This window comes from Aotus nancymaae, unplaced genomic scaffold (genome assembly GCF_030222135.1).
Source record: "Aotus nancymaae isolate 86718 unplaced genomic scaffold, 86718_ANA_hifiasm-v0.15.2.pri h1tg000044l, whole genome shotgun sequence".
NCBI lineage: Eukaryota > Metazoa > Chordata > Mammalia > Primates > Aotidae > Aotus > Aotus nancymaae.
Window position 1 is genome coordinate 3,865,888 of NW_026988458.1, and position 21,291 is coordinate 3,887,178.

The following is a 21,291-nucleotide window of genomic DNA, read 5'->3' on the forward strand; positions in this document are numbered from 1 at the left end:
GGTCAGGTCTGGCCAGGAAGCCAACCCTGGGAAATCTGCTCATGGGTCCCTGTGAAGAAGGCTATGAGTCAGGCTGTTTTGTTTATTTTTTTAATGCCACAAGAAGTAAAGTAAACTAGGTTACAAAAACACATTTTATTGCATTTTGAGATTTTTCTCATGAACAAACCATGCCTTTTCTTTTTCTTTTTTATGTGTGGTTACTATAAAGACCTTAAGAAGCTGCACAAATGCTCAGCAGGGCTTCATGCTGCCCATGCTCCTGGCCGATGTAAATCATATTCGCGTTGCTCTACAGTTCAGATGAGATAGCTAGACTCGCTCTTCAGGGCGTGTATCTGGACAGCACTCTAGCTTTGCATTACCAAACAACGGGCAGTTTAGCAAAGTAGCCTCAATTCTGAAGCCAAGTCTATAAGGACGTTTACAAAGCAGACAATTTGTTTAATGTCTGACTGAATTCCGTGGGGAGAACACACACATATAGCCCCCACGTGTTTCACGTTATAAACAAAAAAGGAGATCTCATTCAAAATGTTTCTTTAAGTCACAAATGTATTGCCTAGAATGCACGCAATGTTTTAAAATTCTAATCTTCCATAAAACTTACAGGAATTCCATCGGCACCAGGGAATCCAGAAACGCCTCTTGCTCCCTGTGAAGAAGGCAAACGAAATTAACCAGGGCTGAGATACCCACCACCCTCACGAGGCCCGGGGAACACCACGGCGGTGCGTACCACGTCTCCCTTGGGTCCTGTTATTCCGGGGGCTCCTCTTTCACCCTTGTCTCCTTTGCGGCCCTGCAGTCCCGGGAATCCTTGTAGTCCGGGGGGCCCGGTGTACCCCTGGGGGCCCACCGGCCCAGGCTGACCCTGTGGGAACAGCATAGGTTCAATTTCCTCAATTAATCCAATCAATACTCATGATCGGTTATGGTTACTTTCAAAACGACATTTTTTGTTTTTAAAGAGCTATAATCTGCAGGGAGCATTACATGTAAATCACCATCTACTGCCACGATAGCTAAAGAAAGAAGTCACAGAGTTTAAGAAGAAAAAATACAAAATGTTAGAAAAAAATTATCCTAAATTACGATCTCATTGTGAAATGATAATACCGTGTTGGGATGAAAGAATGAACTCACTTGGCTTCTTTTAAGGTCTTTTTGTATAAAAAAATTTCCAAATGAATTTCTACAATTTCATCTCTGTTTTCCTCAATATAAGGCATATGGTAGGTGTGGAAATGTATATTGCATTCAGATATCAAAGTGGCCCTCAGATGTTTAAGTGGTTAATCTTTCCTTTTGTTTACACAGAGAGAAAAAAAAGAGTTTCTGAAACATATAAAAATGTTTGTCCATACAAATTAGGATGGTTATTATTTTTTTAAAAAAACAAATTACAAGTGTTGGTGAGGGTGTGGAGAAACCAGAACCTCTGTGTGCTGCTGGTGGGAACGTGAAATGGTACAGCTGCTTTGGAAAACACTCTGGCGGCTCCTTAACAAATGAAAAAACAGAGTTACTATGGGATCCCTCGAGTCTGCTTCTCGGTGGGTAGAAAGCAGGGGCTTGCACTGGTGCACTTACACGCACACGGCAGCATGAGTCACTACAGCCAAAAGGTGGAAACCTCGTGAGTGTCCCACAATGGATGGAAACCCACACGATGGAATAGTACTCAGCCTTTAAAGAGGAAGGAAGGGGTCACCTAGGCGTGACAGGGATAAACCTTGAGGACTCTGTGCTGAGTGAAAGGAGCCAGTCGCCAAAGGAGAAATCCTGTGAGTCCCTTCTATGTGGTCCCTAGAATAGGCAAATCCATGGAGACAGTGGTAGAATGAGGCTGCCAGGGGCTGGGTGGGGAAGGGCAGGGGGAATCGCTGTTTCATGAGCACAGAGCTTCGGTGTGGGAAGATGAGAAAGTTCTGGAGATGGATGATGGTGAAGGTTACCCAACAACGTGAAAGAACTTAATGCCACCATGGAAGTGAACATGGCAGTGTGACCCAAATGGTAACTTTGATGCTCTGTGTTTATTTGACTTTATTAGTACCCTAGAACTTAATACAATAAAATAACCCATCACCTAGGTGTTAAGCCCAGCATGTATTCGCTATTTGTCCTGATGCTCTCCCTCCCCCCGCCACCTCCCACAGGCCCGGGATGCGCTGTTCCCCTCCCTGTGCCCGTGCGTTCACATTGTTCAGCTCCCACTTATAAGTGAGAACACACATACTTTTACTATAACAAACATTTTAAAATTTTACATTAGAAAAATTAAAAATAAATTTGCCACAATAAAAATGTTTTAAAAATGAGGAAGAACAGGAGGGGGAGTTCTGTCTTTCCTACGATGGAACTAACAACAGAATTATAGTTATACTTTAATATTTCACAGGTTAGCCCAAACTTAAAAAAATGCCTGTCGATCCCTCTTGAGACAAGTGAGTCTGCCGTTGATTCATCACACAGCACCTTTACCTGCCAAGCCTCAATTGCTGTGAAATGTCAAATTCCTGCCTCGCCTTGAGATTGATGGGGGCTTGGGCCACTTTTCTAGTTTTCTCTTCTCTCGCCTCTAGGTAACAGCTGGGAAGTGTGTCTGTCTTCGTAGGGTGTCCCTAATGCTGTTCTCAGCAATCCACACAGTTGAAGTGAAATGAGGAACTTAAAAACACAGCCAGGGGCGGTGTTAATGTCATCAAGGCATTAGCATGGAGAGGTGTGGGGAGAGTTCACCTCCAAATTCATTACTCTTCCTGTCCGGCAATGCCTGGAGATGTTAGACCCCAGACATCAGGGAAAGTAGTTAAGACGATTCTTTGGGGTGGAAGCTATCCACGCAGATTAAGGCTGCGGATGGAAGATGGTGTATCCTGAAGCTTGGGACCCCTGTCCCCTCAAACCAAGGGGAGCTGGGAAAGCTCCCCCAGGGCTCCCTGATCTGGACCGAAGTCAGAGTTTCAGAGATGGTGGGTTCTCCTCTGCCCTCCACAAGCCCCAGAGGGGTCCTATCAATGCCACCTCAGTACTCACTCGGGCAGCCTGATCTCAGGCCTCCTAAGTCGTGGTGAAGCCCATGTACTCAACGTCTTTGGAGAACATTATCCAGTGGAGGCTCCTGCACCGTGTTTCTGCCTCGGCGAGGAGGCTCGTGGAAGGTGGATGGCCCTGGCCCTGGCCGCAAGACGTCCCAGGCTCATTCCGTCTTCAATGCTTAGTGGTTCATTACGTGACATTTGTTGTAAGTTTGGGAACAAAACATGTTTTGATTCTAACTTTTGTGGACCTTTCCCAGTGGTGCTCATTTTTGTTTAGTTTGCAGCTATGCTAGACTATAAGATTATGTACCATGTAATCCTAAGCTCCCCTCACCATGCCGAGGCCTGCGGTTTGTGAGTGTCTACAGACTGTCTTCTAGGGGATAAAATGCTTCTTATCAGGACTGTCACTTTAATTGCCCACAAACTACATATCCAGTGGGATTATTATTTTTTAGCCAAGCAAACAAGCAGCAGTGACCAGTGAGATTATTTCATAGAGCCAGCTCAGAGGGAACATCTGCTACTAACCAGAATGGAAATATGCACGTCTGAATGATAAAAAACCACACTCTTATCTTCATTCATTACCCCTTCCTCAATTCCCTTTGATGGGGAAAGTGGCTCACCGCATCATGTACTCATTTTCCTTTCATTGACAGTAAACTCCTTTCTCATCTTTATTTCTTGGTTGGGGAGTCTGACTTTGGAATAAAAAACTCTAGTCTTCCCTCTTCTGGAGTAAGCTGTAGCCTTTTTATTGAAGTAAAACTCACATAACATAAAGCTAATATTTCAAAGGATACAACTCAGTGGCGTTTAGCACATTGGCCATGCTGAGCATCCACCACCTCTGTCTAGTTCCAAAGCGTGCTCCTCACCCCAAAAGCAAGTCCCAGACCCAGTCAGCAATCACTCCCCATTCTCTTCCTTCCCAGTGCCTGGTGAGCGCCGATCTGCTTTCTGCCTCTGCAGATCTATTGATAAATGGAATCATATGATGCGTGGCCTTTCGTGTCTGGCCTCTTTCAGTGATCATGTTTTTGGGGTTCATCCACACTGTAGCATGCATCGTTACCTCATTCATTGACGGCTAAATAATATTCCCCTGTATGGATAGACCTCAGTGGGTTCATTCATTTGTTCTGGACATCTGGGGTGTCTGTACCTTTGGGTACTGTGCATAGTGCTGCTGTGAATATGTGTGTCTGACTGACTACTTGAGTCTCTGTTCTGAATTCTTTTGGGTGTGTTCCTAGGAGCAAAATTGCTACATAGTACTGCTATAAATATGTGTGCAGGAGTATCACATGTTTGAGGCATTGCTAAATCTCTTTTTCCACATTGCCGGCACCCTTCTACATGCCCACCAGCAATGCACAAAAGTTCCAATTCCTGTGTACCCTCACCAGTACTTGTGATTTTTCATTTTTTTGGCTATAGCCATTCTAGTGGGTGTCAAGATGGCATCACTTCTAAACAGCCCATCCTGAGCTTCTGATGAGATGGAACATTTCACAGAATTCCATCCAGCTTCCCCGCTGAGGGAGGGCCAGGAAGAACATGAGCAGAATGTGAGTTAGACCTTCGTCCTCCCAGATGGAGCCCTCACCTCTGTGCACAGTGTAATTCCTGCATTGCTGGGACTAAATGCACATCTACGTCATAGCCTGAGGAGGCCACACTTTGGTCATCAGGATGGAGATTTTCCCCAGGATTTCCTGTCCACTAAGGAAGTGTGGTGCATCTATAAAGAGCAGCTGGGAGGACCAGGTACATGCCAAGGGTTTTCCTTTGTGCTAATCATCATCCTTACCAACTTCCATCCTCAGTCAAAAAGTCCCGATGGGAAAAGTTATTTTCATCTCTTTCTTTCCTTTTGTGATAAGTGACATTAAAAATAAAAATTACCCTCAGAAAGTGAAAAGAGTCTAGTTTAAATGTCTTTGTATCAATCTTAAAAGCTTCTAAATTTCTAAAGCTCCTAATATTCCTCCAACATCCTTGAGAAATCCACCAAGTACTTCTCAGAAGCCACTCTTGTGGACAGGAGTGGTAACATCATGTCCCCTGTCCCCTGCCCGGCTCTCACCACCAGACCGTCCAGTAGGTATGGAGATACTACCTAGGACTCAGGATAATGAACAGTATTGATTAACTGTTTGTATCTCTTGAGATGATGTGTTGTTACAAGTTTCAAACATGGTTTCTCTCATTTTGTCCCCACAGTGACTCCATGCAGTGACACGAACTCCTGTGGAGCAGACAGAGAACCGGGGCTTGGATGGGACCAATGTGAGGGCTGACCATGGTGCCCTCAGCTGTGGGGAGGTGGCTGACTCCACCAGGCTCTTGCTGCTCCAAGGGAGGTCTGTGCCAGCATCACCCAGAAGCTTGCTATGAATGCAGAGTTTCAGGCCTGGCCCCAGAACTCCCAAGTCTGCTGTTGAACTGATCCCCAGGAGATTCCTTGGTATATTAAAGTTTGAGAACCAGTGTGTGAGACCACTCTAACCCCCATCCTGGCATTCTTAAGGGAAGAGATAAGTGACTTTCAATAAGAAAAACCTCTTAAACATGGGGTTGGCGCTCAGGAGGAAGGTCTGGCTTACTGAGTCATGCAGAGAAACATCGGGTATTGATGTTGGTTAAACATTATTTCTAACTAAACCAGTCTTGGCCTTATACTTCAGTGATGTCTATAAGACAGAATACATTTTGACTGTCGTGAGGATGTGGGGGTTGCACATTGCTTTTCCCTGTCTGAAGTCATGGCTGGAGCATGCATGGGGCATCCGGGTCAGTGTTGGAAGCTGTGGTCTGAAAAGGCAGATGCAATGAGTCCAGACTTGAATCCACATTGTTCAAATACCACAACTGTGGAGAGAATGCGCTCAGGGTCCTGACACTCGAAGCTTTCATGAATTGGGGAATTTCACTTCTGAGAAAAGAGGCAAAATCTTATCAGATATGGGCACATGCAGTGTACTGTACAGCTTCAGACTTAAACAAAGGTGCACAGATGGATGATTAATCAGGGTCTCACATCACACAACCCTGTGGCTTCCATTCATTGTTCATTAACCTTAAAATATTCCTTGGGTAAGGGAGTAGAAAGAGTTTCATTTATCAAAGAAGGATAAAAAAATGTTTCCGAGGATAAAAACTGCTTCACTACACATCAGGATTTTTAATCTACAGTACAGTATTTTACTGGTAGAATAAGAATGAGCTTTTCATGACTTACCAGCTGAAATCTGAATAGTAGGAAATCCCTTCTCCTTCCTAAATGGACTCTTCCTGTCTCACCTTTTATGGGCACTGGCGCCCAGCAGACGCCCACATCCTCTCTGTTCCCCAGGGCGGACCCTCCCTCCCTTCCGCACTGTGTTCCAGAGCTTCAAGGCCTGTCCAAGGCTGCAATTCCTGGTGATTCTCCAGGGATTCCAACCTAAGTCCTAGTTAATTTCTGTGAGCTCTTTGCCACACATTTGAAATATGTAAAATGTCCCCAAGGGCAGAAGAGACTACTTTTTAGGTTCTAGAAAAATAATTCTGCCAGCCAAAATTTAGAAATATTCATTGTTCTTAAGGATGATCAGTTAGCATTTCTGAGCAATTTTTAGACTACTCTGGCAAGATGAAATTAGTAGCATGTTCCAAGGTAACAATAATGTAAAGGTTAGAATTTGTACAGTATATTACACAGCTAACTCTCAGCAGCCGATTCCATGCCACACAGAGCTGAGGTTAAATCGCACACCCTGTATCTCTATCTTCTTATTTAGCACATAAAACACTTGTCCCACCCCTGGGTACTATCCCGTATTAAGAATTTCAGTTGTATGAGGTGGAATTATATGGATCCTTAGAATTTCTGCCCTCCGGAATGATGTGATGTAGACTGCAGTACTAGTGTGAATACAAAGTCAATAACATCCACATGTAAAGAATCACACCTTCACCTTTATGTCACTCGACATACAGACATTTACTCAAAATGGACCTAAAGGTAAGAGCTAAAGCTATATCACTTCTAGAAGGAAACAAGGGGAAAATCTTTGTGACTTTGGATTAGGCAAAGATTTCTTAGATAAAAACACAAAGATCACAACCTATAGAAGAAAAAGTTGGCTAGAATTTAAAAAGTTAGATAGTCAAATATACTGTTAAAAATAAAAAGGCCGGGGACAGACTGGGAGGCATATTTGCAAAACACACATCTGTTAAACAACTTTTATCCAGAACATACAAATAACTCTCAAAACTCAATAATAAGGGAATGAACAACCCAATTGCAAAATGTGGCAAAAGATTTTTGAGCAGACACTTCACCAAAGAAGTTGTACACATGAAAAGATACGAAACATCACTGGTCATTAGGGAAAAACAAATTAAATCCACAGACGATATAACTGCGATGGACTAAAATGGCGAATACACACAGCAAAAGGTGGCCACGCCTGGAACTGGCAAGGCTGGCACCTTCAGTCCCATTGGCTGCCAGCAGGAATGCAAAAGGACGCAGCCTCTGGGGAAGACAGCTTGGCACTTTCTTCTAAAGTTCAACATCCACCCACCACGGGACCCAGCAATTCCTCTCCTAGATATACACCCTAGGGAAACGAAGGCGTATGCCCACACCAAGACCTGTATGAGAATGTCCATCCTGCTTTTATTAAATTAGCTTCTGAAAGGGATTGCTATTCAGCAATAAAAAAGGAACAAAGTGCCCGACGTGTACAGCAGTAAGGCTGCATCTCAAAGGCATTCTGCTCTGTGAAGGAAGCCAGACACAAAACGCAACTTACAGTCTATTTTTATGACATTCTAGAAAAGGCAAAAGTAAAGACGGAAAGCAGATGAGTGGCTGCCAGGGCTGGAGTGGAGGGAGGGAATTAACTGAGAGGGTACAAGGAAAGGTTCTGGGGGAACGGACCTGCTCCAGAGCACGATTCTGGCAGTTGTATGGCTGCATACATTTGTCAGTATTCAATGACTTGTATGTCAATTATGCCTCAATAACCTTGACCTAAAAACAAACAACAAAAGAAAGGCTGAGTGAAGGCAAAGATAAAGACACGCCGTGACGTCACAGGCACGTTGCCCGGCGACCGAGAGTGTGTCCCCTCCAGGTATTCCTGCAAGTGAGCTTACAGGACAGAGAGCATTTAGAAAAGGAAGGAGAGTGTACGCCTTTAAAGTGACATTTGGGAAAAACCGTCCAGCCGCGTGCTTTTAAAAAGTGTCTGCCAGGGAAATAATCTGAAGAAACCAAGACCTAGCTCTCCTTGTACGGCATCTGGTCTGTCTGAGGGTGATACCGACAGAAATTTCGAGAACTGTCTGGGGCGCAGCCCACAGGGCAGCAGAACGGAAACTGGGTCGGACCGAATTACCTTCAGGCGTGAGGGTGAAGTCGGGGAAGCCACTGGCTTCTGTCATGCTTTATCTCCACAAAAAGTTTTTCAAAACCCAGAAGGTACCACCTAGAATTTTAAGATGCTATTACACAGTTTTGTCCGAAATGATTTGACTGGAGTAGATGCACATTTTAGAGCAGAGAAAAAGTGGATCATCTCCTATTCCCCACCCACAGTATCAGTGAGTCCGAAAACCCCTGCTCCTTATTCTAAAAATAGGCGGCACATGGGTGGTTGCGCTCAATGGCTTTTAGCCCAAACTTTTTATAGTCTGGATATGATTTTGCCTGGCATGTGTTGGAAAAGTTGGTTTTCTGGAAAAGCCTTTTATTACCTCTGTGCTCTTAGCAATAAATACATTTCATTTGCCTGAATGTGAATCATGGTGTAATAGACTGACGTGATTTCCTAAGCCTGCTTGTCCTCTAAGAAGACTTGGAGTCTGATTGTGGATGAGTTCAGGGCCTTGGGAGTCCAGACTGCACCTGTGGAAGGGGCCAGGAGGAAGCAGATTCTGGAGTCACAGGCAGCATGCAGAGAGCTCTGGCTATCAGACCTCGAATGCGTATGAAACGCCTTTTCTAGTTTAGCATTACCGACATGCAATATCTCAATGCCCAAAGCATCACCGTCACGCAGCCTGAAAGTCATGAAGAGGTAACGGACGCTGAGGTGGCGGCCTCTACTTACATGGTTAGAGTGACAATTAGCATAGAGCCAACTACTGAGCTACCAGAGTCTCACCGTGACTGGTAATTAAAAGCGCTCGTTGTCTATACTTATGACCTGACTTGCAGGTTACTAATTTTCATGTGCCAACTGCATGTGCCATGTTTTTCCTGATATTCTTAGATCATCTTCGCACCCAAGAGCATGGCATGACTCATGGCTGAGAAGCTGTGTTCCCGTTGTGCCACGGGACTGTCATTACCCCATGGGCCTCTGCAGGTCGCAAGCGGCTAACAGCCCTGCAGAGTCTGCCCCAGGTGGAGGCAGTGAGAGGAAAGACGCGTGGGCAGCCTCCCAGAGGCGGGTCCCCGTGAGGTTAGCAAGCGGGCCGCCTGTCTTCCACGTGCCTTCTCCCTATCTGTGGCATAGCCCAGGGACGGGACCAAGAGTTATATCTATTTTGCACTTAGACTGAACAGCAGTCTATACATATGAGAGAAAAATATTCTTGAAGTTAGCATTATATTGAGTTGGTTCTATGAAAAAGCAAGCACCACCTCGGCCAACTAAGAAAAAAGGGTGGGGTGGTGGGCGTGGGGAGGGGGTTTGAACTGGTTGTGACACACTGCTTTCCCCCTTATCTTTATTTGAAATGTTCCTGAATAGGACATGCTTTAAACCGAACTCCACCTTTTCTGTTGTTAGAAAATGCTTGATAACCATTGTCCCCCTCCTTCTCCTCTGGCTACTGCCTACTTATCTGTGACTTTATTTTGACTTAGTGTTCTTACTCCTTTAAAAGATAGTTTATCTTTTTATTTACATACAATAAAATTCATTTTTTTGGTGGGTTATCTGGTGTGTCATTAACAAATGCAGAGTTGTGTAACCACCGCTCTCGGCAAGAGACAGAAGAGCTCCGTCTCACGCCACATTCCAGGTGTGGCCCCTTCGCTGTCCAATGCTCCCTTCTCCAAACCTTGGTCCGCTCCTCCTGTTTCTCCCTCTCAGTAATTTGCCTTTTCCAGACACTCACAGAAACGGAACCATACAGTGTGGAGTCTTGAGCCTTTCTCCTTTCATTTAGCGCAATGCATTTGAGATCCACCCAGTGTGCTGCTGCTACAGAAAGACAGGGGAAAAAGATCATTTACCAAAAAAATTCTACCGCACAGACACTAAAGAGAAACACGGCTCCAAAGTTCTTACCTAGAGTGCGGATTCATTTCATGTTGGATAAAAGAATATTTCCTTCTCATACATTATGATACAAAAACAACCTCTGTCTTCCTTAACATACCAACATGAGCCTCATTCCCTAGCAAGAGTCTTACAGACAGTGATAGCCGTCTGAAATCAGACCAATATCACATCCCTTTTCACATTTACATCTCTGCTTTTTTGCCGTTAGTAACCAGTAACTTTTCCAAAGGCTTCATAAAATATTGGATTTGGAAGGGACCTCAGAGAGCATCTGGGGTGCCTGAGAGAGGTCGGGGGTCAGCAGCATGAGAGTCACCTGGGGGGGCTCATTAGCAATCAGGATCCTCGGGCCCCCTCCTGTCCTGTGTTTTAACAGGGTTCCGTGTGATCGTTGTGAAGTGGTCCCTGTCCTAGGGCTGGGCCGGGCCGGCCGCCGAAGTACCAACTACGGGGAGTCTCAGACTTTGTGAATTTTCTGGTCTAGCCGTTTGGGGGTCAAGGGAAGGAGCCTGAGAATTTTCATATATATATATTTTTTTCTTTTTTCTTGCTTTTTTCTTTTTAATTTTTTCATGTGAGATGGGTCATGTGCTGATATTTTAACCAGGTTTGAGAGAGGCATGTCTCACACACGAGTGTGAATGCTCCAGCACCATGCTGATGACCCACCAAAGGATAGGGAATTTATACATATGTAATATATATTTTTTGAGTCAGGGTTTTGCTGTTGCCTAGCTGGACTGCAGTGGCATGATTATAGCTCACTGCAGCCTCAAACTCCTGGGCTCAAGCCCTCCTCCTGCCTCAGCCTCCCAAAGTGCTGGGGTTACAGGCATGAGCCACAACCCAGTCAGGAACTGATATTTTCAGCAAGGCCCCCATGCACTTCAGATTCATAGGCAGGTTTGGCAGCCAAGGAGTGGGTCTAATTCTCCTGCACCACAGGTGAGGGGACAGCCCAGAGAGATGAGCGTCCCACCCGCATCCCCTGGACCCAGTGGTGCTCTGCACGCAGCAACGCTCGCTTCCCGTGCCGCCGTGCCAAGGGTCCCACATGCTGAGGGTCCCATGCACCCACTTCCCACGTGCGCTGAGGGTCCTTCACACTGAGGGTCCTGTGTCATGGTCCAGGCTGCTCTCCACCGCCGAGCACTGCTGGCTCATGTCTCCTTTGTGAAGTGAAGGTGGTGGTGGGGTCTCTGAGAGCCCTGCCTGCCTTGCCCCCAGCCACCTTGTCAGCTCTGCAGGCTCTGCGAACACCGCACCCCACCCGCCATGGCCTTCGGGCTTGTCCCCTGCTGCCCTGGAGTGCCCCTTCCCATGCTGGCACAATGCGCTCCATGCTCCAATCTAACTGAGCGCCTAGCGGTTGGGCTGGTTTCTCTGGAAGCTCAGGGCCATGGCACAGGCAGCCCTCACTGCCTGTGGCTCTCAGGGGCTAGAGGACATGACTCAAGCATGGGCTGTCTGGGGACATCCTCCCCTCCTCACAGCTGGAGGAGGCGGCCGGGGTTCGTTCCATCACAGCACACTGCAGGGCACTGCCACGCTCCATCTCTGCCCCACACTCACAAGGGACCAAGAGGCCCTTGGAAGTAGGGCTCATGCCTCATTCACATTCTGTCCTCAGTATCCCTGGCAGGATTTGACACACAGAATGCGCTCCCCGTGCTGTCTGTTAAACACATGCATTGGGGCATTGCTATTTACCCCCTCTGCCTGGCTCTAAAATTCATGTTCTCGTGGAGTCTTCTATTTTTAGACCACGTTTCTGACCATTAATCTGAGTTCCCGATTTCTGAAGCCGAGCATCAGCGGGTCATGCTCTAGAGGACTTCACCCTCTCCTTTGGTTCCCCACCCCCCATTCAAGTCCTTCATCACCTTCATCTACTGGAAAACATGTCATCCGCAATCTCGACTTTTCTCCGAGCTCTGTGCTTGCCCAGTGGAATTTCTGATTGCTTGTTCCACCAGATGATCTGGTTTTATCACCTGCATTATCAGAGAGAATGTTTTCCAGGCCTCTCAAGTGGAGTCATAAAAAAGGAGACCACCAGACTTGTGGAAAGGAGGGCTGGGCCGGTGCAGCCGCACTCAGCATCTGATTAGATAAATCAGACCATCTGCTGGGATTGCGCTGGAACATGAGGCAAGGGCTCTGGAATGCCAGGACTCCCTCCTCCAGATTTAGTTCTGGTAATATTTGAACCGAGTATTTTGAGGACAACTGTGGGTGATAAGCCAGGTCTGCATAAGCAATTTAGTGCAACTCCTATGACTCAGGGGCTTAAAGGTTACGGAGGAAAGGGGTGAATCTACGCAGGTCTGTGAGAATGCGATCAAAGGAAGATGTTCCATGCCTACGGGATAGCTCTGTTTTAAATTCAGATTTCAACCTTATGTCCACAAAGGCATATTTCCGTTTGGTCTTTTTACCATTTCTATGCCTGGGTGTGAGGACAGACTCAGAGTGACGTGCAGTTCTGGTGGTGAACACGAGGTGGCAGGCAGCAGAATCCACCGGCCCTTGCGGGGAGGCACAGATTTGCAAGTGGCGGTGATGTCAACAATTTTGAGATTGTTTTGTGTTACAATGGCTCATCTCGGTGGGACAGAGGGCAGGTCCCTCATTTGTCTCGGGGAGCTCACCTCCCGGGGGAGAATCCTGACTGCAGAGTTCCAAAGATGTCGAAAGAGCATGTCAAATTCCATTTTTCTTTCTACAGGGTGGTTGAACAAACTCAGCCACTGATTCGTTTGACAATTTTCTTCCCTTTGATTTGCTTAAAGGAAAGTGTTCCAGATTTGTGTATTGGTGGCTCTGTGAGACCCAGACCACCAGTACATGAGATAATGAGCTAAGGTCCATGAGACAATGGTTTCAGGTTATTAGCGGTGACCCCTGGTTGGGATCAGCTATAACGGTGCTAACAATTTTAGACTCTAGAGTGCTCACTGTTTGGAGCACTTTCCAACAGCCAGCCTATTTAATCCTCATAAACCTCTGCGAGATAAGTACTGTCGTTCTACCCATTTTATGGGTGAGGAAACTGAGGCACAGAGAGGTTCGGGTCATTCGGCTGGCGTATAAGAGAGGATTCGTGCGGGGCTTTTCAAAACAGTTCTATAGGGCATTGTCACCCACACACAAACTTCCCTGGAGGAACAGACACGACTTTAGACTCTGAATATATCTTTTCCACTGACTTCCCTGAAGTTGTAATTAAGCCAAAAGCAGATGGACAAATTGTCTGCAAAAGCAAACAACATACGCTTGGGTTTCAAGGAAATCCACACAAAACCAAGCCAACCCCAGTCCTGCAGAGGTGATTTAAGAACACTGCTTCTCCGCTTTAACCCAACCCTGCTCAACTGTAGCCATTTCACGGCTCATTAATCCCCCTCCCTGCTGGACAGTGATGGGTAGAAAAAGAAGGTGAAGCCCAAACCAGTCATTCCTGTTACTTTTTAGCAACGCTGGTCAAAAGGTATGCAGAGGAGGCCGCTGGAGTTGCAGGCTGATATTCCGAAACATTAACACACACCAGGGAGCTATTTAGACATAACCTATGCTTTCTCCAGCTTCTCTGAATAGATTGGTTGTTGAAAAACGGCTGAAGATTTTCTAAACAGTTGTGGAGTTCCACATGCTAAAAAGTCTGGCTGGTTAAGTACATTCTGAAGCTGGGTTCAGCCGGAGCTGGGGGAGGATGAGCTTTGTGTTCAGGTGAGTTGGGGAAAGCAGGAGCCCACCTCGTGGAAGCTCAGGCTCCTCGGGAGAAGGCTGTTGAGGCTGAGGAGACCTGGAGGTGCTGACCTCAGATAGGAGCTAAGATGGGACACGGGAGGCAGCGGTGGAAGTCCCCGCAGTGACCCCACAGGCCGTGAGTGAGGGGTTAGGAGCATCAGGGAGAAGACAGCTGGGAGGAGAAAAGGGCAGAATGGTGGCCATTTGGTTTGTGAACCAACCGAAGTGATTTAACACTGATCAGGTAAACTCGGATTCACGTGATGTGAAACCTGCTCAGTGCGTCCTAGGTTGAATCCCAGCTCTGCCAGTTCTGTGACCACAGGCGAGTCACTGCCCTTCCCTGGGCCTCCGTTTCTTCATTTAGGAAATAGAAATATTCACTGATCTCACCTGGTTGGATTTTCTAGGTGTTACTGTTAAATCTGTTCTGACGATCTTTCCACCAGACTGAAGATGTGACTGTTTTGATTTCTGAACAAACCAAGCTGATGGCACGGTGACAGTGACATCAGTCACATGTTTTGTCATGAAGAAAACCAAAGGGTATGAAAGTGGCTTTGAATTTGACTTCGGGAGAGACACTAAGAAGAAAAGGAACGGTGGGAAGAACAGGTGCCGGGGGTCAAGTCGGAACGGGAAGGTTTCAGGGAGGTTCCAGATGAAGGCACCAGCGGCAGAAGCCCACACATGAGATGGGGAACTTGGGGTCCATGTCACTGAGTGCCAGGGGGCTGTCCAAGAACAGAACGAGTCTCCCAGTGATCAGAATTATGTTTGTTTAGAGTCAGAAGATGCCCTCAGGATGTCAGCTGCAACTCAAGGCATCCAAACATATATTTGACTGTGAACACTTGGAATTATAAGCTTGGGAACAATACCTAGAGAAAAACCTGGCCTAACTTTGAGCGTGATGACTGCAAGCCTTGCGAGGGGGGCAGGGGACATGGCCGTGAGTGGTGGAGCGGCCGGCTCCTGCTCACTGATGTTTCACGCTCCGTGTTGACTTGAAGCTTGGTGTGAGGAAGGTTAAACGTGGACAGTAAGAGCCAGACCCCAGTGCGGTCTTCCTCATCTCTTTGAAGGTATCTGATACTTTGGAAATCACCTCACTGGGAATTTGTGCAAAGCTACTGTCCACAGGAACACCGAGTGTCTGATGCTGGTCAGACACTGGCTGCCAGGGCCAGTTGATGGCCCCAGCATTGGCCCCGGGGAGAAGGGACGTGTGGGCCAGGTTTTACCACGCCGGGGTTATTGTCTGTCATCTCTCCCGTTAACAAAGGGCTGGTGCTATCTGGACATCCTGTACTCCCCCAAGACTCCCCGGTTTGGAGTGATTATTTGGGCAAACACTGAACACACATCCGCAATTAAAAAAAGAACAACAAACCGCAAGAAACTGATCTTTCTTCAGTCTGGTGGAAAGATAATGGATGGCTCATTTGTCCAGACATGAAGCCCCGGGTCGCGGGTGAGAGGAAACCAAGTGACATTAACGTCCATTCCAAAGAAGTGACTCAGCTGGCGCCCTGTTCTCATGACACGGGCGAAAACAGCCTCCAGAACACTGGTTCTTCCCAACGGCATTTGTTAAAAGAGAAATCAATAGCAGTTTTCATCCACAAAATAGAAGGCAACGACCGGGCACAGCCGCACTGCCCCACTGTGCTTCCTGCGCGTCTGGTGCTCACAGAGGTGTAGCGGGGCCAGCGCAGACCCCAGAGATGCACGGGGTTCGTAGGGGGCAAGGGGCACGACGGGGAGAGGGAGACGCGAGACCTGGGGGGCTGCGCTGGTCACGGTACCTTATTGCTTTCTTTGAGGGCTGGAATATCCATATCGTGATTTACCCGTCACAACCTGGGTGGTCAGCTTCTTAATATTAACAAGATTATTCCTAGAAAGCTTTACCTATAATGTTTTTGTGAGATTTTTGTGCAAGAATGTGTATGTGTGTGCATGTGTGTATATGTCTGTGCATGTGTACATGTGCTGTGTACATGTGTGCGTGTGTGCATGTGTGTTTATGTGTATGTGTGTGTTTGTGTGTGTGTGTGTGTCATGTGGCTGTCGTGGTCTTCGGCTCTCATTATGACCTTCTGGGTTTGTCTCACTGTGAATGTGCTGTTGAGCCAGGCAGGAGCGATTCTGCAAGGATGTTTGGGGCTTTCTCTTTGTGTCCACACCCAGCTACATGAAAGGCCTTCCACACTAACGCTTTCCTCCTCCTCACTCCTAAAGGATCCATGACCCAAATGATGGCCGGAGAGGGCGGCTCTGCATGGCCGGGGCTTTGGATACACCTCAGTGGCAACACCTCTCACATCTGACTGGCACAGGAGCAGGGGCAGGACTCGGGGAAGGCCAGTTGACAGTGAAGCCCACAGCTCTCCTGCCCTCACATCCCAGAGCGTGGGCACATTCTTTCAGGAAGCATGGTGACGGGGGAAATTTTTCTCCATTCATATAGAACCTGGACATATTCCAAAGCCACTTCCCTTCCCCCATTCACACCTTGAACCAGGGTGAGCTGGTCTCTGGCCTGACCCTCTTCTCCAAGGGTTTGCAACACCACCATCCACCGCTGTGAGGCCCTCCCGGCCATGGGGACCCTTGTGGCCCGGCTCGACTGCCCTCCCTCCTTCCTGGAATGGGTTATCCTGGTGGCCCTGGACCTGCCTGGGCTTCTCCTCATACCTCCGCCCCCTCCTGATTCCTATTCTGCTGAACTTTGAATTTTGCTGTTCCCTTCCCCTCCAAACACGTTAGGTGGGATACCTCGTTCACACCGAATGGCTTCAGCGAACGCGCAGAGGCGGATGGCTCCTCCCTCCCTCCTGGACGCCTCTGTCTAGAGGGTCTACAGACACTTCAAACCCGGCAGGCTTCGAGTTGGAGTCCTTACCTCCTTTCCTCCAACCTTGCTCCCCGCAAAACCCTCCAAAACAGCAACAACCCCCCTTTCCTTCTCTGCTCCTTAACTCAATGAATTGCAAGGCCCTCAAGCCAGGCTCTAGAACCTGAAACGGGGGAGACACTGCTGAATCCCCTCCTCACACTGCACTGGTCGGGGCGCTGACTTCGACCGGCTTTCCCCAGGCGTCTCCGGAGTCTGCCATTTCCTCTGCGTTCCCAGCACCTCCATCCTGGCCCTGGACGTCCTCCTTACTTGCTGCATTAACTCTGGAGCCGCCTCTGTGCACCCCACACCCCTGCACCCACACTCATCCCCTCTCTCTGCTGCTTCCATTCAAATTCTGAAATCCAAGGTGCTCTCTGGTCCCTTTCTAATGCAAAACACTCCACCCCTCTGGACCCTGAGGACTGCAACTCCAGGCGGTGGGTGTGACGCCCAGGCCTCCTGGCGCTGGGTGTGCCATGGCTTTCTGGGTGCAGCTCCTCTCCACCCTGCCGTGGTGGCTGGAGCCCCGCTTCCACGGTCCCTCGCTGTGTCTGCTGACCTCTCCACAACTGCGTGGAGCACTCCTCGCTACACCGGCCTTTCCTCCGTCTCCTGCTCGCTGCGCTGGCCTTTCCTTGTTTCTCCTGGTGGACTGAACTTAGGACTTGCTCTTCCTGGCTCACTTCTTCAGTGTCCCAGGCGGGAGCTTCTCCAAGCCCTTTCCTCCCACACCTGCGTTCCCACCCGAGGGGCGCAGTGCTGCCCGGGCCAGAGAGGTTGCTCTGGAAGGGCTGGTTTCATGGTCAATGCAACTAAATATCAATGATTTGAAATTCTTTCCTCCCTTTCACTGGGTTTATACCACAGAGATTCCCAGTTCTGTGAAGCATTGCCTCATAACTGCCCTGCCCTCTTCCCTGGGGAGCGGTAGGGGTGGGCTGCTTGGACACCAGCCGCCTCTTGCAGGATGAGACCCAGCAGCAGGAGACCCTGCCAGGCCCCTGAAGGCGTAAGGGGAGCAAGGCGGCTCCGGAACTCTACCTTCAGACAGCGAGATTCAATTCTTTGCAGTTTACTCGTCCTCAAGTGTTTAGTCATCACCCAGGGAATGAAGACTGCTGCCAAGGAGACATACACACGCGCACACACACACGCACAGATGTACACATATATACTTCTTAAATGTAGACGGTATGAAGAATAGGTAATGGAGAAAAGTCATGAGGGAGAACAAAACAGATAACTCCATTAGAAGTTAACTCTGGCAGTGTGCTACGAAAATGCAGACGTGGGGCGTATAAATTACGTATAAATTACCAAGAAAAAAAGAGACCCACTGAAAGGCCAGGTACTCACATCTAAATTTCTAATTAAATTACAATTACTTTAGAAGCTCATGCCCCATACAGAAACTTCTCCAGGGATGTGCTCTAGGACGGACCCGAGTTTTGCTTCTTTTACAGCCAGTCATGCAAGAGTGAGGTGTCATTTGCAAACAGAATTGCACGCAGGGAATTGCTGTGAATTTACTGACACGCTCCTGCTTATGCTGTAACTTCCTTAAGACCAGACAGCCTGCGAACCTTGACGTGTATTTCCAGTCCTGTGCAGGGCTCTCGGCCTGGGACTGCTCAGGGACTACCCCCTGCCCACTTCGCCCCACGTCTGCATTGAGGACGGGAGCCGTAGTGTCCGCAGGCACAGCAGGTCAGCTTCTGCAGGCCTCTCCCACATTTCCCTGACTTCTGACAGGCTGCTGGTTATGAATAACAATTTACTATCCGGTTTACATTTGGGAATTATGGTGAATGCTGTCATAGACTTTACTGGCTGCTCAGTTTGGCAGTGATTTCTTTGCACCGAATATTACTTTGTCATGCAAAACAGTAGCACTTTCTTGGAAGCTGTGGATCTGACATGCCAGGAAAGAATTCAGGCGGCAGACACTTGATCACTGTAAGCACGGCCATAGCTTCCCCCAGATCGTGATTCATCAGAAAAGGACGTCCAGCCACAAACACACTTCATTGTTTTTAGTCGCTCTTCGCTCACCTTCCCAAGCTCATTCCCAGAGACCTCAAAAATGTTCTAGGCTGATACCAGCAGGTTCCCAGGATGCTCTCTTAGAACCCACTGAGCAGCATAAAACCATGGCCATCTGCTAGCGGACAAAGACCTGAGTCACTCTGCCCTCTTAGAAGACCCCAGAAACCAAAACCCAGGGGAAAGTGAGGTGACTTCAGATAGCACAGCAATCGTTCAACATGCAAGTTGTCCATACCTGCAGCTACCACCTCTTCACAGACAGGGTAACTCCACCACGTTCACCTCCACAGAGCCAAGATCAGGTGAATGGGTCTGGACTGGGGGCCAGTCACGACCTCCAGCCTCTCCTCCTAACTCGGAGGTCCCCTCCTGGTGTAAGTTCTCTGCCCTTCTAGGAAAATGTTAGCTGATGGAGAAGATCGGTCTGGGAGTGGAGCAGAAAGCCAAAGCGGGCAGGAAGGGGGGACGCTGCTCTCATGCTCCTGGGGTGGGGGCTGGGGGTGGGTCCCACACCGGGACCCGCTAGTGGGTGTTTCTTGGGACACAGACTGAACCCAGGCTTCCACACAGCCTCGTCGAACACATCATGAGTCGATCCTTCCGGAACCTCCACAGAAGCCATCAGCATCAATTTTGAGTTGGTCCGTTTCCCAGCCACAGCTCACCCAGCTGACCTCTGAAATAATCTGCTGCATTTGGATTTTACAGGGATTTTCTAAAACGTCTCTCTCTAGCCCAGATCTCCCTCCAGTTGCCACCCTCTTCTTCCTCTCCCCAATGTGTTTTAATTTTCTTTATTTCTTTATTTAATTTTGAGACAGTGTTTCACTCTGTCACCCAGGCTGGAGTGCAGTGGCGTGATTACAGCTCACTGAGGTCTCAACCTCCTCGGCTCAAGCGATTCTCACTTCTCAGCTTCCTGAGTAGCTGAGACTACAGGCACGCACCATCATGCCTGGCTAATTTTTTTTTTGTATTATGTTGCTTACTTAGGCTGGTCTTGAGCTCCTGAGCTCAAGTGATCTACCTGCCTCAGCCTCCCAAAATGCTGGCATTTCAGGCGTGAGCCACCGTGCCTGGCCCCAACTCATTTTAAAAATGGTGTGGATTCTACCCTTGCTTCGCAGAGGCACTGGGTCCTGTGGACCACTCCCTCCTCCTAACCTCCTCTTTCTCTGGGAGACCTGTCTGCTGGCTCCTTTACCGTCTCTCTATCCACTCGGTCTTCATTTTCTTTTCAGGGATTCCTTCCCGGACTCCTTCTTAATCGGAACTATTTCTCAGACCCCCCTCCCTGGTCCTGCTCCTCTCCTTACACACACTCTGCAATGGTGGGTCCATCTGGGGACCCTCCTGTGAGCCATGGTGGCTCCTCCTTGTTATATTACGCTCCTGGCACTTCCCTGCTGGCCTAACGTAGGCCACACCTTGTGTCTTAGCTGGGGACAGTCTCCTGGCCTCCCCCTGCCAGGCAGTGAAGTTGGAGAGGATAGCTGCCTTACCCAAGACTGCTTCAAGCCCAGCCCGTATCACCGAATCCCTCATAGAGTAGGTGTCAGCGTGTTCGCTGAGTCTATGAATGATTGGAATATATTGATTTTTCTAAGTTTGGCATTGCAGAGGAGTAGCAGAACCTTCAAATCTAAGTTTGCATCTAAACAGCTCAATCGACTCAGAAAGTTTACCGTAAGAAGGCAATTAGCGTGACTAAAATAAATCTAAATAAATCATTAGTATACTATCTGCTAGCTTTCACTCTTTTGCTTTGAATAATAACTGGTGCGGTCTGAATGTCTGTGTCCCTCCAAAATCATGAGTAGAAGTCTGATCCCTCATGTGCTGGCATTAAGAGGTGGGGATTTTGGAAGGTGAGCAGGTCCTGAGGGTACAGCCCTGGTGAGTGGAATTAGCATCTATCAAAGAGCCCCCAGGGAGTCCATTGTCCCTTCTGCCTGTGAAGACACAGCAGCAAGGCGCCATCTCTGGAGCAGAGAGCCCTTACCAGACACCACACCTGCTGGTCACTTGCTCTTCAACTTCCCAGGCTGCAGAACGATGAGCAACCACATTCTGTTGTAATAAGTCACCTACGCTAAGGGATTTTGGTTACAGCACGGACTATGAATGGACTGAGACAGAAACTGGTACCAAAAGTGGGGTGCTGGGGTAACAAATACTCAAAAATGTAGAAGTGGCTTTAGAACTGGGTAATGGGTAGGGTCTGAAAGCATACGGAGGTGTACGCTAG

General features: G+C 48.1%; 1 protein-coding gene and 1 non-coding gene across 2 annotated transcripts in view; both read right to left on the minus strand.

Moving 5' to 3' along the window:
• COL4A2 (collagen type IV alpha 2 chain) overlaps positions 1-21,291 on the minus strand; it is a 207,400-nt gene that overhangs the window by 85,841 nt on the left and 100,268 nt on the right. Inside the window, exons 4-5 of the mRNA XM_064361876.1 lie at positions 740-874; positions 611-655 (exon numbers count right to left, since the gene is read on the minus strand). Coding sequence (XP_064217946.1) covers positions 611-655; positions 740-874 — 180 coding nt within the window. The remainder of the gene's footprint in view (positions 1-610; positions 656-739; positions 875-21,291) is intronic.
• On the minus strand, positions 10,916-11,019 carry LOC135268855 (small nucleolar RNA U13). Its single transcript, XR_010337192.1, has one exon. It is a non-coding gene; the product is annotated as a small nucleolar RNA U13 (small nucleolar RNA).